Source organism: Panthera tigris, chromosome E3 (assembly GCF_018350195.1).
Source record: "Panthera tigris isolate Pti1 chromosome E3, P.tigris_Pti1_mat1.1, whole genome shotgun sequence".
Classification (NCBI taxonomy): domain Eukaryota; kingdom Metazoa; phylum Chordata; class Mammalia; order Carnivora; family Felidae; genus Panthera; species Panthera tigris.
The window spans coordinates 1,712,758-1,731,165 of NC_056675.1; the positions used below are offsets into that span (position 1 = coordinate 1,712,758).

At 62.1% G+C, this 18,408-nt stretch overlaps 1 protein-coding gene across 3 annotated transcripts in view; it reads right to left on the minus strand.

The window, feature by feature from the left end:
- Positions 1-18,408, minus strand: part of MAD1L1 (mitotic arrest deficient 1 like 1) — a 316,953-nt gene that overhangs the window by 180,238 nt on the left and 118,307 nt on the right. For 2 of the 3 annotated variants that reach the window (XM_042971184.1, XM_042971183.1), the window contains one exon: positions 13,574-13,718. In XM_042971184.1, the coding sequence (XP_042827118.1) occupies positions 13,574-13,718 (145 nt within the window). Of the gene's footprint in view, positions 1-723; positions 793-13,573; positions 13,719-18,408 lie in introns of those variants that run through there. The other variant, XM_042971186.1, reaches the window with a different exon arrangement.

Sequence of the window (18,408 nt, forward strand, 5' to 3'; positions counted from 1 at the left end):
CGCCGCCCCGTCTCCCCAAACTCGTGGCCCTCGGCGAAGGCACCGTTAGGTCTACACTGCCAGCGCACCCCCGAGGCTGCTGCAGCCCCAGCACGGGCGGGGCGGGGGCCAGGGCTGTGGTCTCTCCTAGAGCGTACGGAGGGTGGGGAGGAAAGGAGACGAGGGTATCTGGAGGCAGCAGAACACAGCCTCCAAACGGCGCGAACACGGCCCAACGAGCAGGGCCGAGAGGCCACGGGCGCGGGGCCAGCCCTGCCCCGACGAGTGAGAAGCAAGAAGGCACGCCTGCCCTCCCCTCGCGGCCCCTCGGGGTCCCGTCCTCCCCAGCCCAGGCACTGCCGGGAGGAAGCCCCACGCGGCCCCCCACACGCCCCCCCTCTGCGCCCCCGCAACCCCCATCTTCATCAGTGTCTTCAAACTGCAGAGGGATAAAAGGCACTTTGCTTTGATTTTATTATATTCCCTAAAGTTGCTTTTCTCTCTAGGTCTTTTCTGCCGCAACCTGGGTCCACTGCCCCCTCAGTGGATAAAGCAAGAATACCTGTGACAAGTCTGGCTTTCTAATGAATTGCGCAAACGGCACGCTCCCATAACAAAACAGGCCGACCTTCTTGGATGTAACAAAATGGAGATAACAAAAATGTCAGCCTGGAGAGGTAAACCGAAAGGACAATATATTAACACCTGAAAATTAAACTTTAAAGCCGAGAGGCTCCTGCTCACCTGTGGGAGGACGAGGGGCGCTGTCGCACTAAGCGGAACAAATGTTAAATCAGAAACCACGGGCCGGGTGACATCCGCTACCCTCCTGCAGACTTTCTTCGAGGATCAGACAAAAGAGAAGGGAGGCATTTCAAGTAAGACAGAAGCAAGGTCTGAATCTGAGCCTGAATTTCAATCATGCCCGGGCCCTGCCCATGCAGCGGTGGGGGAGGGGCGGGGGGCTCCCAGACCCCAATTCATGGAAGATCCAGCAGCTCCGCTTTGCAGACCCCACCCCTCGGGAGCTACCAGCCTGGGCAGGGCAGCAGGGTGCAGGTGTGGGGACAGCCGGACGGGCACCGGGAGGGCACTCGGTCAGCGTTTCTACAAGACCAGTAAACGGATCAACAGTGAGCGAGCTCCTCTGGGGGCGGAGGGGATAGAGGGGGACAGGACCGTGGTTGCTGGAGGCGAGCAGGGGGTGACAAAGACCAGGACTGGGTGTGGACAGCGGGGGGGCCTGCAGATATCTGCAGACACCCAGCCGGCTACGCTCCAGACCACTGTCCGCATCTGAGCCTGGCACCGTGCGGATAAAAGCACGTTTCAACACGGGCCCGATGACTCGGCTGCACCACAATCCCGGCCCCGGTCGATCACAGGTCCCCACTGCACTGTCTCTGAAGTGGACGGGACTCTGACGTCCGGCACCACCCGCTGATCCGCAGCTCGCGTACCACCTGGGGGCCGGTGACGGGCAGGATCTGAGGCCCGGCACGGAACTGCTTACTCAAACCCTGCCTTTTGACGAGATCCCACCTGATCTGTACGTGCGCCCCCGAGGAGGCAGTGCAGAGCCACCAGGATTGCTTAACCTCTCTGGTCTGGGGGGCGCTCACCTCTACCGCGGAGGAGGCGGGGGTGATGAGGCGCACACTCCGCACGCTGCCGGGCCACGTGGCGTGCCCTCCACAGCTACGCGAGTCCTGCCTGGAGGGGCAGGCTGCGCACCGGGACAGAGACAAAGGGGACGGCACAGAAGGCCAGGGTGCCCCAGAAAGGGCGGGTCTGGTCAAGCCTCCTCATCTGCAGTCAGAGGGACCGAGGGCACCGGTCCGGTTCAGCCTGGCACACCTTGGCGAGGCCTCCCACACCACGTGCCCGGTCAACGGGCCCCAGGACACCATCGAGGGCACGTGTGTGTATGAGCCACCCTGACGGCGCAGGTCCCGGGGTAGGGCGGTGCGGACGGTGCTGTGGCGTAGAGGCCCTTCCTCCTCGGAAACGCCAGAACCGTGAGAACAGACCGCACCCAGAGGCACGGACCGCCTACCCCAAGCAGGCGCGTCCCCGCCCACCTCCACGGCCACCTGATGGTGTCAAACCCACTGTCAAGAGGAAGGCCCCTCGGCACCTCCGCGTGGAGCGCTCACCACCGTGCGGAACAGAGCGTGCGGGGGGCCGGCTCTGGGTGGGGGCAGGCGCACGGCAGGATGGGCAACCAGAGCCCAAACTGGGCCTCGGGGGCACTGCACCCTCACGACCCGCACCACCGGTGCCAGCACCCCGCACGGGGCGAGGGGAGCACGAGAAGGCACTCTGGGCGCTTAGAAGGACTGCTTCTCGGAAGACAGGACAGGCACTGGGCGTGTTAAGTATTTCCTTCCACGCTGAGACCCGGAACGTGCAGCATTAAAAGGAAGGCATACAAGAGAAATCCCTTAATAAGATTAGGAGACTCGAGGGCTCGGAAGGAGGACGCAGGAAGAAAATGAGGACAGGGCGCGAAAGCAGCCAAGGTTTAAGGTCTTTCCCAAGAGAAATGGACGCGATCCGCTTTCACGGAGACCGAAGGCCATGATGTCGAGCTGCCAGCCACCCACCCGAGCCCAGGCCCCCCAGAGGGAGGAGCCTGTGGCCACGGACAGGGCAGCTGCTGCGGCAAAGGGACCCCGCCGTTACACCCAGGGACGTGGGGAGGTGCCCCCATCAGCCTCTGCTCCCTGCCCGGGGCTCCCCTCCCCCCAGGGCTCTTCCCCACACTGCACTCCTCCCAGCCCAGGGCTCATCCTCACCCGGGGCGCCTCCCCCAGAAGCAGTCCTCCCCGCTCAGGGCTCCTCCTCCTCCTCTCGTGGCCCTAGTTCCGGATGGTGCCACCTCAGGTCACACGCACGGTCACCCGGGAAAGGCAGACAGGTGCCCTGAGTGCCACTTTCAGGCTCCCGGGAGGTTTATTACCCAATTACGCTCAGAGGTGAAATGAAAACAGAAGCCTGAGGTGACCTGACCGATGAGGGAGGCCTGAGGGCAGAGGTCATCAGCAGAGTCCGGGGAGGAGCCAGGCCCGACGCGCGTGGCTCCAGCCTCCAGCGGCCCGTGACCCCGTCGGGAACACGGCAACACCCCCACCTCGTAGAGCTTCTACAAAAGAGGAGAAAAAAAAAAACACCGTGTGTGAAAAGCTTCACAAGAAGGCACGGCTTCCTCCAGCACGGCTGGTGGCGAAAGCGTTCAAAGCGAAACGCTTACCGCGCGATCCAGACACGCAAGTCGACGTTGCGCATCCACACAAAACTCCCACACACGCGTTTACTGCAGCGTCCTTCAAAACCGCCAAGGCCTGGGCGCACCAGCTCGTCCTCGCCAAGTGAGCGCACAGGTAGGCTACGTCGCGCCCAGACAACGGAGCGGGAGCCTGCGCTAGGAAGAAACGAGCCATCCGGCCGTGAGCAGACACGGCGGAACCCTGAAAACACACTGCCAGAGCAGCCCGTCTGGAAAGGCTCCACGCTGCACGACTCCGACCGTGTGATGTTCTGGAAAACGCACAGCTACAGACACGGGGGCACATCGGCGGCCGCCCGGGCTCTGGGGGGGGGGGGGGGGGGGGGGAAGGAGGGTGAGCACGCGGGGCACAGGGATGTGAGGGCGGTGACAGCGTTCTGTGAGGTGACACCGCCATGCTGCACGCACGACAGCACGCATCTGTCAAACGACAGGACACACGAGGCTGAGAGCCGGCACTAACGTAGGCTGTGGACCCAATTAATCATAACGTCGCCGTCACGGTTCATCGGTTGTGACACACGGACCCGACTGATGCAAGGTGTTAGTAGCAGGACAGCCATCACTGAGACAGAGGAAGAGGATCAGGGGAGGTCTGTACTCTCTGTTCTTGCTCCTATAAACATAAATGGCTCGAAAAAATAGAGTCTGTTAATTGAAAAACAATTCGAATACATCACACGTTATATGATTCCATTTACTTAATATCGCTGAAATGCCAAAAACAGCAGAGACAGAAAACAGAGTAGGGGGTGATGGGTGGGTGTGGTTCTGGGGGCAGCAGGCAGAAGGTCCTTGCGGCGGGGGCACTTTGGCGAAACTGCACATGGGCTCACATGACACAGAGCCCCCTACACACACGCGTTCGCGCGCGCGCGCACACACACACACACACACACACACACACACACACACCACAAACACCAAGCGCCTGGTTTTAATACTGTGCTGTAATCACGGGATAGGTTTTCACGGCAGAAGCTGGGGGAAAGATATGTGGGGCCTGTCCACCACCTTCACGACTTCCTGCGGATCCGTAGTTGTTAAACAAAACTCAAAGCCACCGACCAAGCCCTGGCACGGGAGGTTCACCCGGGCGCTCCTTCCCTAGCTGCCTGCAGCGCTCAGCAAACCCCCCGCAGCGTTCCAGGCTCCCACTGGTCTGCTCTGTGCCCTAGAGGGAGGCGCCCTCGGGTTGCGAGCAAGAGGCTGTGCAACGGCCCCGGCCCACAAGCGCCCGGCGCAGAGCCTGGTGCGCGGGACTCGCTCCACCGCAACCTGTGGGACGAGAGGGCCGAGGAGAGGTGAGCGAGCCTGGGATCTTCCGATCCCTTTCCAGCTTCCCATCTGCCTGCGCTGTGCTCCGAGCGCAGGAAACCTTGCCTGAAGGTCAGCTTGTGCACATCCAGAGAGAACGTGAGAAGATGCTTGAACGGAACGCAATAAAAATAACCCACGTCGAAACTGATGTAGTAGGCATTTTTGATAAAAACTCTTAGAAAAGAACGGCAAAGGGGGTGCCTGGCTGGCTTCTGTCAGCGGAGCGTGCAACTCTTGATCTCAGGGCTGTGAGTTCGAGCCCAACGTTGAGTGTAGAGATTGTTTAAAAAAAAAAATCTTGAAGAAAAGAAACGAAACAACACATAGCAGGGGATTCCATTAACGCAATGAAGAGTATCTACGAGAAACAAACAGCATGTGTCATCCTCGGCGGTGAATTACTAAAGCTTCCGGAGATCTGCATGAGTCAGGGACATCACCACTGTCACTTCCGCGTGACAGCCGACTGGCGGCCACGTCAAGAAGACAGGGAAAGGACAAACAAGGAAAGGCACGAGGACCCGAGAGGAAGAGACGTGCCGGGGTTACGCACCGACACGAGGCTCGTCTCTGCCCACGTAGCGAGGTCGGCAGGACTGCTGCGCACACGGTCAGTGCGTGTGCAGACACCAGTAACACACACGAGATTCTCAGAGACACCGTCAACACTGCACCCAAAATAGAAAATATGCAGGGAAATGCCTAATAGTATGCATCTACGATGTTCTCATTCAGAAGACAAAGTTCAGGTGTCATTTCTTCCCAAACTGATTTACAAATTCCCTGAATCCTTATCATGTGCCAGCAGAGTTTTCCACATAAATTAGCACTCTGATTCCGAAATGCGTAAGGACAAGCAAAGGACCAAAATTAGCCAAAATCTTAAAGAACAACAACAATTTCGAAGGTTCACTACCAGGTATTAACACATCATAAATGGACACAGGGTGGTGTTGGCGAAAAGACAGAAAGGGCCCACGGAACAGAGAACCCAGAGGCTGGACTCCCCATGCCCAGTGCCTGGTGGCTGGTTATGGCCACATGACACCACACAGGGTAAGGGACATCTCTCAGTAAATGCTCCTGGGCCAACTGCATATTCAACAGAGAAAAAATAATCTTTAAAAAAAAATTTAATGTTCTTATTTATTTTTGAGACAGAGAGAGACAGAGCATGAATGGGGGAGGGTCAGAGAGAGGGAGACACAGAATCAGAAACAGGCTCCAGGCTCTGAGCCGTCAGCACAGAGCCCGACGCGGGGCTCGAACTCACGGACTGAGAGATCGTGACCTGAGCCGAAGTCGGATGCTTAACCGACTGAGCCACCCGGGCAGTCCGAGAAAATAATCTTTTAAAAAATTTTAAGTGAGGCATAACCGACACGTAGCATTAGTTTCAGGCGGACAACGTAACGACTCAGCGTTTGTATATGCCACCAGACGACCACGAGCGTAAGTCCAGTTAACATCTGGGGAAAAATGATCCTGACACGTGCAGGCCAAGTTAGGTCACCCGTAAAAGGTGAGGCCATAAAGCAGTTAGAAGAGCACAGTTAACTATCCCCATGACTCTGGTAGCAAAGATCACGGTCATTAAGCTCACCAAGGCTCTGAAAGCGTCAGCAGAACGGTAACGAAATCAGTCCGCTGGACTGCGCTAACATTAAAAGCTGCTACTCGTCAACAGACACAATTCAGAGAAGCAGCAAAGCCGCAGACCGGGAGATGCTGCGGCCGCGTCTCCGACAAGCGGTTCGTGTTCAGAATAAGGAGAGAACTCGTACAACTTCAGGAGCAAAGGGCAATCAGCCCCTAAACCCTGCATGGGGAGGGCCAGCTCCCACGCGTTCTGCCCCCCCCCCCCCGCCCCGAGCACGACTGAGGCCAGAGTCTCAAGAGTCTCAAGGGTATGGGGCAGACCCAGGTTCTGGGCCACGCACGGGGTCGGGTGTCCACAGAACGGCCTGCAGTCCCGCTGACACTGTGCGTGGGCATCCTCAGCCAGCCAGCACTCCACACCCCTGCATGCCCGACACGGATGGGGCCACCACTCCCCGCCCCCAGGATGTCTACCCCACCGAGACCACCACCCAGGAGGACCACCACCCCACTCAGGGACCTTTCAAAGGCGGGACATCATCACTACCTACCACGGACTCTGACTCCCCCTGTAAGTAAGGCCCAGTGACCTGTGCCCTCCTCTCGAAGACCACTGCACTCTGGAATCTGGGGTCAGGGAACGGTTAGGATGTAGAAAAGAGTTAAGCTTCTGTTTTCATTTGGTTTTTTAATTTCTCGCTAAAAACCTACCTTTAACTGCTCGGCTTCTATAAATAACAAGATTCTATAACCATATTGTGGAATATTAGGGGCCCACTGGAAATAGCTCATCTCAAATAGGAAAATGGTTTGTGTTCACCCACTTCTGGAAGGCAATTTTCAATCGCTTAAAATAGTCGTGGTATTTTACCAAGGTGATTACACTCTTAGCTATCAGTAACAATTAAACCCTTAGACGAAAGCCGCTTAATAAGGTCTCAAAATAAAACCGCGCACTCCAAGCACTGCGTACCGAAATGTCAAACACACAAGCAGGGCCCTCGGTGGACACGGGAGCCCAGAGCCCACGCTGCGGCCCCGCCGCGCGGCAGGCGCACCACACACACCGCTCTGTCCCGGGGGACGGCCGAGGACAGGGAAAGGCCAGCAACCAAAACACCCCGGAGGTGCCCTGACGAGGAAGCATCTGAACAGGAGCCGCCGGGCTAGCGTCTGACACGCTGCGGAGCCCAGGTCACTCGAAGGTGAAGGTGGACGTGCACCGGGCACCGAGCAGGGAGCGGCAGGCTGGCCGCACCCCTGCACAGTCGGGCCTGATGAACAGCCTCATCACCCCGCTGGCTGGTGAGCCGGGTCCCCGTGAGCCGGGCCCGGGGCTGTGCAGGAGATTGGTATCGACCCGTCGGGAGCGTGCCTTCGAGCGACAGTCAGTATAAGCCATCAGTCAGCGCGAGGCAATCAATACCCACTCTCGCCCTAACTCAGCAAGGCCGGTGAGCGCAGCGGGTCAGGGCGAAGACCGAATTAGGCCAGGAAGTGCCACTGGCTTCCAACCTGCTGAGACAGGAAGAATGGAAATTTCCTGCCTCGGGACCCGAGCGGTGACCTTGCACGACAGAAAATGCCCGAGAAGGGAGCTGGGTGCTTCCTACTCACAAAGGCGGGGCGCGGTCTGAGCACGGAGGGTGTCACACCTCCCGGCACCGTCATGAGGCACCTGTGTGGACGGGGACTCCCCCGGGGATTCTAACGGGGGGCAGGGGAACCATGCGTGTCAGTGAGAACCCCAGTGATCTCGGCAAACAGAGAGGGTGTGGTGCTCGCTCAGCAGGACGCCTACGGAAACGGGGGTACAGGGCATGGCCGCTGTGCCCGGCAACAGGGAGTCTCCGAAGCGCTCCACGTTTTCTCCTGTCGACAGGCAGCGGGCCGACCGTCCCAGGGGACTCACTCGCTGTGAACGCAGGACGCACCGGCCCCCGCAAGGGACTGCTTCCCTGAGCCGCCCCACCGCCCCCTCCAACACACAGAAGTAAGAGTACTTTGCAAACCCACAGGACGTTCGTGTGAGTGACGCCGGCTTCTCTCGGGCTCCGGCGGCTGGGGTGCCCCTTCCGGGTGGCACAGCCCTCCGGCCCACCCCGGCCCGCCACGCAGGCCCACTCCCCGCATCGGGCAGTCTGCCGGCCTGGCAGGCGCCTGAACCTCCGAGTCTTGGCGTCTACAGCACCTCCCGCCCTTGACCGCACGCGTGGCAGGCCAGGCCAGGAGGTTTCTGCAGATGGAATTACGTCCGGGACCCTAAAACTACGGGACCACGCCGCCCATGCCGGCCAAGCCGCGTGAGCTCGGAGAAGCAGGGAACTTCGCCAGCGCAGCCGGGAAAGGAAGCCGCCGAGACGTGAACCGTGACGGGACATCAGCGGCCTGTTGCTGGAGGGACCGCAGGGAGAGCGTGAGCAAGAACGCGAGCCGGCGCCAGCGGTGAGGACAGCTGGCACGGAACAGGACCCGTGGTCCTACAACCACGCAACCGAGTTCCACGACAAGCCCAGCGAGCCGGGCATAAACTCTCCCGGTGGCTGGCAAGGGTGAGGCCGGTACCTGCCGAGGGCTGGTGGGGTCTGGGGCCCAGGGCGCGGCCGGGCCTGCCCACAACTGCCAGATGACACACTCGTGCCAGTCCCACTGCCACGGCTATGGTACCACCACAGCAGCCATGGAAACCTGGTGAACAGGGGCTCCTCATAAGGAAGAACTTGGCTCGCCTGGCGACGCCACGGTCCCCCGCCTGCAGACCGAGTGGGAGCCCCAGCCACCACCTCCGGCCCAGCGAGGAGCAGCCCATCCCTGGAGACACAGGCCCGGGGGTCGGGGACTCCCAGGGGGCCACGCTGCAGGGTCCACGAGCGCCCTGCTGGGCACCCGCCCCGAGAGATGAACACTCAGGTCCGCACGAAACCTGTGGGCCATCACTTCGAGCAGCTGTATCTGTGACAGCAAAACCTGGAAACTACGAAACGCCCTGAGCGGTGCAGAGTCCCGCTGGACAACAAAGAAGGACCACCTGCTGACCCAAGCGCGACCCAGGTGGACGAGGGCCACACGCCGAGGGGAAAAGCCAGTCTCAAAGGGCCACGCGCCGTATGATTCCACGCTGACCACGTTCTTGAAAACAGATGAGCAGCTGCCATGCCAGGGTGCGGGAGGGGAGGGTGTGACCGCGCCTGCAGGGGAGGCCGTCTGGCACCCTGAGGGCGGGGGTGCCCACGCGGATCTACACACGCGTGCACCAGGATCAGAGCGTGGCACGAAAATTACATGTCACGTCATCACCGGGGAAACCGTGACGGGTTAAGGGACCCTCCTGTGCTATCCTCGCAACTCCCAGTGATCAACGATTACTGAGCAAAAACAAAAAGCTGAAGATACAAAGTCATCACCCGGGGCTAACACGCTGGGTGAGGTGTCGTGGGGGGTGGGGGGTGGGAGTCGGGGGTCAGGGCGGCAGGAGAGGGGCTGGGATGACCCGCGTGCTGTGGGCTGGAGGCGGGCACGTCCATGGGAACACACGTCTGGCTCATGAGAGCTCGGGGAAGAAACACGGGGAAACGTTCACAGACGCGTGTGCACACGTGAGTTGGGACACACGCTTCCTGGCCCTGCGAGCTTGGAGGGCCACGGAGAAGCAGCGCACTCACGCGGCTCGCGGATCCTGACGCCGTTCTCCAGGGAAGGGGATGGGGTCCTGCCACCCTGGCTGGCACCGGGGTGGGTGGGACACGCCTGGATGAGCCCAGGGCACCTGGCGGCCCCCGACAGCAGGGAAGTTGGGGGGGGTACACCCCCACACTGACAACTGAGAGAGCTCCCGGCGGCCAACGGGACAAATTCAAGCAGCGCGGCGGTGAAACCCAAACCTACAACACATCCCCGGGAGCCCGCCTGATACGCGTGTCTGAATTAATGGATAAACAGAAAGCAGAGTCGAACCTCACGCAGAAGAGTCCAGAATGGAGCTACTGCGCCCTCTAGGAGGGGCGTGGCCCCCAGCCCCCAGGTGTGGCGTGCACCGTGGAGGGAGAGACCCGGCTGACCCGGCACAGCCGGGTAAGCAAGGCCAGCGTCCACACGGGGAAGTCAGGCTACGGCCGGGGCCCTTCCCTGCAGGGCTGCCCCGTGCCCCGGGGGCCTGGGAGGAAAGCCTCGGACACACCCCCGTCCAGCACCTGCCACGGGAAGCCCGCGCCGCACTCCTGGCAGTGGACTCATCCACGCAAGGAGTCCGAGAACTGTCATGGCCCGAGGAGAGGTGACGACTCACCGTGGGGGGGTCCAAGGCAGAGAAAGGGCTGAGGGGCAATGAAGCAAACAGGAGGACGGCACAGACTTCAGTCAACGGCCCTGGTCAGGCCTGGCCCCTGAGCAGTGACGACCGTTCCGAGACCATCTTGGTCTAAATCACAGACTATTCCAGAAAATAAGTTTTATTAAAAATAAAAACACGAATGGTTTGAAATCAAGTAAGACGCCATCAGCAAGCCCCACGGGAACAGCAGTCACCCACCCAGCTGGACACGAAACGGGACGGAAGCCGTGAGAGCTCGCCACGACACTGGCCAGACAGCCCCGAAGACGGAGCTCCACGTGCCCCCTGCACACACAGCGGCAGCCATAGGCTCCCCGCTAAGACCGCTGGACGAGCCACAACACCCTGTGGCCAAGGCGCCACGGGAGCCTGGGGTAAGAAGGGGGTGTCCCCAGGGGAGGGTTGGAGAAGGTGCCTTCCGGACCGACGGGGAACAGAGACGCAGCCCGTGCGCACATCCAGGCGGGACACTGTGCCCCAGCTGTGGTTCTGAGCGGTGCACGTGCGGGACGGGCAGGCGGCAGACAAGGCGCTCCAGGCCATGTCCCACGGCTCAGGCCACCAGCGGCCCGCCGTTCACGAGGCCCTGGAGGAGGACGGAATGAGCCACACGCACCCACCACCGGCAAAGCTCCACCAGGGTGACCGCCGACCTGCCCAACCAGCCTCACCCCGGACGCCCTCCACGAACCCTCGCGAAGCCTCCTTTCCTAAGAGGGCCGCACACTCCACTGCCCACGTGCGACAGCGCTCTCACGCGGCCTCACACGCAGGGCACCCCTGGTCCAGGATGGGGGGCTGCTTTCCCACGGCACGGGATGACCCGGGGCCCCCCACAAAGAGGGGATGCTCTGCACCCGTGGCTCATGTTTTCTCTTTAGAACTCGTATCCCGTCTGGAGGTCCGTCCCTCGTGCCCCCCCACCCCTATTTCGTCCACATCCAGCCTGTCTCTGGCAGCCACCAACCTGCTCCCCGTGTCCGAAGATTCGCTGTGTCGTGTCGCTCGGCGGTGTCCTCCAGGCCCGCCCGTGGTGTCACACACGGGCGGGGTTTCCTTCTCTCCCGTGGCTCAACGATAACCTGTCGGGCACCTACCCGGCGCCTCCTTCCCCTGCCCAGCACTGACGGGCACCGGGGCCGCGTGGCCATGAGCGATGCTGCGTCAGGGGGGTGCAGACGTCCGCGCCACGCACCGGATTCCCTTCCTCTGGGTGGGTGCCGGGCGGGGGCGTGCTGGAGGGTGCGGCCGGCCCGGGTGGACGTGCCTTGGGAACTTCCACTCCGTCTCCTCCCTGTGACTCTCGTGAGAGCTGTCCCCGCGGAGCCCGTCTGGCGGGCACCCGGGTCCGCTTCGGTGCACGGCACCGCTGCTCGTCCCGGGGATGGGAAAATGGGGACGCAGAGGGACCGAGCGCCTTCTCCAAGGTCACAGGTTAAGGTCCCCTGCCCGTCACCCCGGGAAAGCCCGTGCTTCCCACGTCACGGACCGCAGCCCATCCTGGCCTCTAGCTCACAGCAAGTCGGGCGCAGACAGCCCATGCAGCCCTGACGTGCCGAGGCAGCTGTGCCGTGGACGTGCCCTCCCGGCGGCTGTGCCTCCTGCCCCAGCTCCCTCGGCCCGCGCTCCTGCCCATCCCCCCGTGTTCCACGGAGCCAAATTCTGCGAGTGCCCCTCTCAAACCGAGCCCTCGGGCCGCGGCTCAGCGGCGGCTTCTGCTCCCACGAAAATCCCATCACGGTTGGCATGTGCGCGCGTGTCCCTCTGCCCGTCCGGCTAGACTACAGACACTAGAAGGGCCGTGACCCAGAACCTGTGCAGGTGACCTGGTGGCACGCAGTACGTGCTGGGGAAGGGAGGGAGGGGGTGGGGGCACGAGAAGGCGGCTCCAAACCCCTGCCCGTAACCGTCCACGAGCACCGAGGCCACGGGACCGCGTCCTCGTCTCTGGCAGAGGCAGCCCAGGCTGCGGGGGTGGCCGCCTGCAGAGCCAGGATGACAGGGGTGGCACCCGGGGACTGTGTGCAGAGCTCGGCTGAGCCTGACCTGGGAAGCCCTGGACCCAGGGCCCCGAGGGATGCCAAGGCTCTCGAGGGATACCACGGCACGGCAAGGAACGTGCTGGAGAAGCCACAAACTGGCGGGCGCTTAGCAGCTGAAATACGACTTGTCCCCTAGAACCCTCATAACCAGGTGGCCCCAGAGCCAAAGAGCCTCGGTTTTCATTAGAAACAATCTGGGCCATCGTGGCCTGACACTGGCCCACGCGGCCCACACGAGGCCGGGTCGGGCTCAGGTGGGAGGGGTTTTTGGCCAGCAAGCCGGACACCCCGTCCGTGCCTGGAGGGCGTGTGGGGACAGATGCAGGTTCTCTCCTCCCTGTCTTCTGAAACTTCAGCGCTCACAGCAGCATTTAAATGACGCCGTCCCACAGAAAACCCTGATCCGCGCTCCAGCAGACTCCGTCCAGCCAGCATGGGAAGCTCTGCAGGCACAGGACGGTCAGAGAGCCCGCCCCACACACGAGGCCCGGTGCATCTCGGCCCCGGTGAGAGTTCTCACCCCAAACCACGGGCCACAGACCCACCGGGATCTGGTCACCGAAGGAGGGGAAGGCTGCGCTCGCCCGTGGCCCGGGGAAGGGGTCGTGACCCCGGGTCAGCGTGCGGCCCCGGCCGCCCCGCCCCTCACCGGGAGCGCTAGGTCACCGGACGGCCGTCCAGAAGGGGACCCACACCTGGGCCCTCCAAGTCCCAGAGGGACCTCCGGGGTCTGGAGGAGTCTTTGTCATGATTCAAGAACCCCGCGAGCATCGCGGGACGGAGGCACGGCCTGAGGAAGTCCCGGCTCCGCAGGGAGGCGGACATCTTCTGAGGGGACCCCAGGCAGCCGCACACGAGCCCGACGGACCGAGGAGCCGGACGCTCCTCACCGCGGTTAAAACCGCCCTCGGGCTGGCGGCGATCTCGGGAAGCCTGGACGTGGTGGGGAAAGGCTGGCGGCCGCCGGCCAGGGGAGCAGAGGCCGGGACGGCGGGCCCCCGCCCGGCCCCGTACCTTCGTCAACAGCAGGACCCGCTTCTGGAGTCTCCGGGCCAGGGCCTCCTGTGTCTCCCGCCTCTTCCTCTCCTCCAGCAGCTGGCCGCTGGCCTGGCGGACCTCCTCCTGGAGCTGCTGCCGGACCTTCTCCAGCCCACGGGCGCTGCGGGGAAAGGAGACAGGGCAGAGCATTGAGGCCCGGCCCGCAGGATGGTGCCCCCGCCACGGCCCCCCGGGACCAGGACGAGCCCGTCACGTAGGTCCCAAAATAGAGCCGCACGTGCAACCGGCACACTGCCATTTCCTTACTTGTGAATAGCTACTTAGAGCTTTTCAGGAGTTTCTGGATTTCAAAGAGACACCCAGGGTGATCCCAGAACACGGCAGGCAGCGGGGGGAGGGGGGGACTCAACCCCACACACAATGGGAAAAATTGTCAGCAGCGCAGCGCTCCGGGGAGACGGCACTTCTGAATGAGCTAAATTACCGGCAAGCACTTCCATCCGGATCACAGCAGCCAGATGTGCCGCGGGTGTGGGGGAGCCCCCGCCACCCGGAGGTGGGGCCCGCTCCCCCAGCGCTGCCCCGCCGGACGCCAGCGGGGCTCCGACAACGGCCGGGGTGCCCCGCAGCGGCTCCCCCTCCCCCCGCCCACAGGCCAGACCCCCGGCACGCGGACCTTGCCCGTGGGTCCCACCGGAGCCCCATGCAAGTCGTCCCTTCAGGGGGCAGATGACAGCAGGGGGGCCCAGGTCAGGGCTCCGGGCTCCTGATCACCCACAGGCTAACACCCCACTCCCCGGCCCAGCCCCGAAGCGCCTTCAGAGCCCGGCCTTTGCCCCAAAACGCGCTCGGCCCCTCAGTCCTGCCCGGGGCCGCCCTCTGCTCCTGACCTGTTCCTAAACAGCAAACGGCAGCCGGCACCCAGCGCTCGTGGACAACCCCTGACTCCCGAGACCACGCAGCCTCGCGATTCTGCACGCGGGGTGGCCGTCCCCGCGGCCTGACGGAGGGGACGATGACCAGGGGAGGGGCCGCGAGGGGAGGCGTCCCCGGACCCCGCAGGGCCGGGAGGCGCCTCTTCCGAAGGAAATGCAGAAACACGGTGTCTTCAGGATGTGCTGAGAGCTGACGCACGTGGCGCTCACACAGGCGGCATGGTGGGCCGGGCCACGCCGGGGAGGGCGCCCGGGGGCTCACGTCACACCTGGCCTCCCACCGCGTCCTTTCCGCTTTGACCCCACGACCTGAAGGAAACCTCACTTCCCGGGGACGGCGGTGGACGCTGTCTTCGGAGGCGGCGTGCGCCAAGCCCACTTCCCTCCCGCACGAGCGTGCGGTTTCTGCTCTCATCTGGTAGTTCAGTCTGAGCGTGCGCATGAGTCACAGAGGGAGCGGGTAGGAGGCTGGGCCGGCCCAGCGCGGGAACCCCCGTCAGTAGCTCAAGGGTTCAAGGGAACAGTGACCGGCTGCACCTGACTCCTCTTGGTGCTCCGCAAAGACGTGAAATAAGACAAAAGACAGGTAAAAACAGTCATTTGAAACCGGCCCGTTAAGAGGCTATTTTCAGTTCTGATTCAACTTGACGCTGTGCATAGGCCAAGTTAATAATCGAGGACTGAGATCAACTCCAGATCCGCGGGACCCAGGTGGGAGCTCACGAGTGCCTTGAATCAGCGTTCCGACCGGTAGTGTCCCCTCGCTCATACACGCAAGGCCAAGCCACCGTCCAGCCAAGCTCAGGGATAAGGAGCCACGGACAAGCCGCCCCGAGCACAGGCTTGGTGGGGACGGCCTTGGGGGAGTCTGAGAAGCCCCGGGTCCCCCCATGTAGGAGCATGATGCCCACACATCCATGAGGGGGTCAAACCAGAAAGTTCCCCACCAAGAGCGGGTGGCGGCCAGGAGGCAAGCCGAGGCACAGGACGCCCACGTCTTAGTCTGCTGGCTGCCAGCTCCGCGTGCTTAAATCCCCCGCGTGCTTAAATCACGAGAGGGCTTCAGCCCCCAGTACCTGGTGGGGCCCACTACCCAGTCCTGGATGTCACAGACACAGCGCATCGGCCGAGAGGCAATGGGAAGGCAACGGGGCCCAGGCTGGCAGTCAGAAAGGGAACCTGCCTCAGGGGCACCTGGGGGGGCTCAGTCGGTTAGGCGTCCGGCTTTGGCTCAGGTCATGATCTCACGGTTCATGGATTTGAGCCCTGAGTCGGGCTCTGTGCTGACAGTGTGGAGTCTGCTTCGGATCCTCTGTCCCCCCGCCTCTCTCTGTCCCTCCCCAGCTCGCGCTATCTCAAAAATAAATAAATAAATACACATAGAAAAAAAGAAAGAAAGAGAGAAAGAGAGAAAGAAAGAAAGAAAGAAAGAAAGAAAGAAAGAAAGAAAGAAAAAGAAAAAAAAGAGAAAGAAAGGAAGAAAGAAAGAAAAAACAAAGAGAACCTGCCTGTCCCAATGGTGAAATGCCTTCCAGGGAACCGGGATGTTCCGGAAGGAACAGGGCAGAGGACACATGGCCCTGCAGAGTCAGCACTGGGCGAGCAGCTGAGCGTATCCCCAGCCCTTGCCCTTGGCCAAGGGACTCCCTCCATACTCAGGGCTGCTGGCCCTGCAGGCTTCGTCCGCGCTCAAGCGTGTCGGAGACGGAACTACAAGTCACACTCATCTTCAGGGCATCACAGGGGGCGCGCTCCACAGAGGCTTGTCCAGGACCATCGGCAGCCCGGAGGCACCCGGCCGTTCTCAAACGCAGGGACCAGCACGAGCCCGACCTCGCGGGGCCGTGCGCCGATGGGGCACAGAAACCATGTGGCTCATGTCAACCGAGAGAATGTGGCATGAAAGGTCGTTGTCGCTGCCTGTCACGCTGGAGCTGAGATGAGAAGAGAGAGCCCTGATGTCACGGAGCAGCCGCCGCGGGAAGCAGCGAGGGAAAAGGCGGGTGCTATCCAACCTACCAGGTCAGACGTGTGCGGGGTACTGCTGGAGCGCCCCACCCCCGCAAAGGAGAGCGTGGGGCAAAGGGGCGGGAGTCCACGCACACAACTCAGTCACCGCAACAGGCACGTGACGGTCAGGGAGCCAACACCCAGGTGTGCCACTGCCTCGCACGCAGGGCAGGGTTCGGGGGCCGAGGGCACGGCTCTGGGAGATGGGAAGTGCAGACCCCCCTCCCCATGTAGGCGTCCATTTAGCAGGAAAGAAGGAGAGGGGAGGGGAGGGGAGGGGAGGGGAGGGGAGGGGAGGGGAGGGGAGGGGAGGGGAGGGGAGGGGAGGGGAGGGGAGGGGAGGGGAGGGGAGGGGAGGGGAGGGGAGGGGAGGGGAGGGGAGAGGAGAGGAGAGGAGAGGAGAGGAGAGGAGAGGAGAGGAGAGGAGAGGAGAGGAGAGGAGAAGGGAGGACAGGACGGGTTGGGGACAAGGAGTCAGGACGGACACACTTCTGCATATAAACTCCACAGAGACAGAGCAACGGTGAGCCGCACACTCAAGGGGCCAGCCCCGGGGCGGGGATCCTGGCCTCGCAGGACAGAGGGCGAGGGATAGCGAGGCCCTCAGGCACCAAGAAGGGCCGGCCTCCCAGAGGAGCGCGCTTTCCTGACGTTTCCACAAATCCTGGCCAAAGTTCCCCAAGTGAGTTGTTCAAGTCAGCGGCCAGCAGACTGCCCCGCCCCGCCCCCACAAGCAGAAAGGCAGAGAGGGACCCCACGTGCGCAACGAGCCCGCGGCCCCGACGCGAGACACTAGTGCCCGACGGCTGACCCTTCTCGTCGGGCTGTCCTCTCCGGTCCACCTCAGCCTTTCTTGGGAAGCAAAGGAGAATACTCATAAAACATTAAACCACTACCTTCCAAGCTGAAATTGAACTCTGGGGTCAGCGGCATTTCCGCGAGCCTCTGGGGGTTCAAAATGAAGTGCTTAGTGCTTGAAGGAGAAGTCGGCATGCCTATCGATCAATGCCTTCCCGAGCGGGCGTCTGCCGAGGGAGACGAGGTCTCAGCTTCTGAGAACCGTCTCTGTGTTGCGGCCCCTCCCGTCACCCTCACCTGAGGACGCCTACTTTCAAGGAACAGAGGACCCGGCTCACTCTGAAGCGGCAGGAGACGTTTTAATGACCTTCTCGGAGACGACCTCGGATGCCGGCTCCGGCCCCACACGACCCCTGCAGCCGCGCCTCCGCGGCCGGTGCTCTCCCGGCCACGCGCCTCTGGGAAGGACCCGGACAGGGTGGTGCTGTCCATCCAGGAGGGACGACCATTCCCCATGCAGCGTCGCGCCCGTCGTGGGCCCAGGAACACGGGAGGGCGCAAACACGCCGACGGCCGTCGCCAGACCCGAGCGCAAAACAAACCTTTAACCAGCACACTTGGACCGGCGTTCGCAGGCAGGCGCGCGATTACGTGCCCGAGAACACGCAGCGCAGCGCGAGCTAGCCTGTTGGGGGTGAACTAGGACGGCAGGCGCACGCCGGTCTCTAGCAAGTACGCTCTTGTGAAAAGCTAAGAAAACGTTAACAAGATTTTATTCACGATTTTGCAAAATCTCTAAAGCATCCTCTTCCTTCGAGCTCCAAGGAGTGCAGATCAAACCACTAACACATATGCTCTCTAAGCTTCTCCGGTTCACAGATCGTAAATTCGGGCCCCGTGCACCCCACGGGGCCGCAGCTCGGGCCAAACCGCCATCCAGCAAGTGAGCCCGTTTTCTGTCTGGGGCATTCGGGCACCCATGCCGAGCCAGGATGGACGGGCACACGCAGGCCTGGCCCCAGAGTGCACAGGGCCTGGCGGGGGCTGCAGACACACCAGGGGGAGGCGGCCAAGGTCTTGGTTCCACCGAGGCTCAGCAGGGAATGC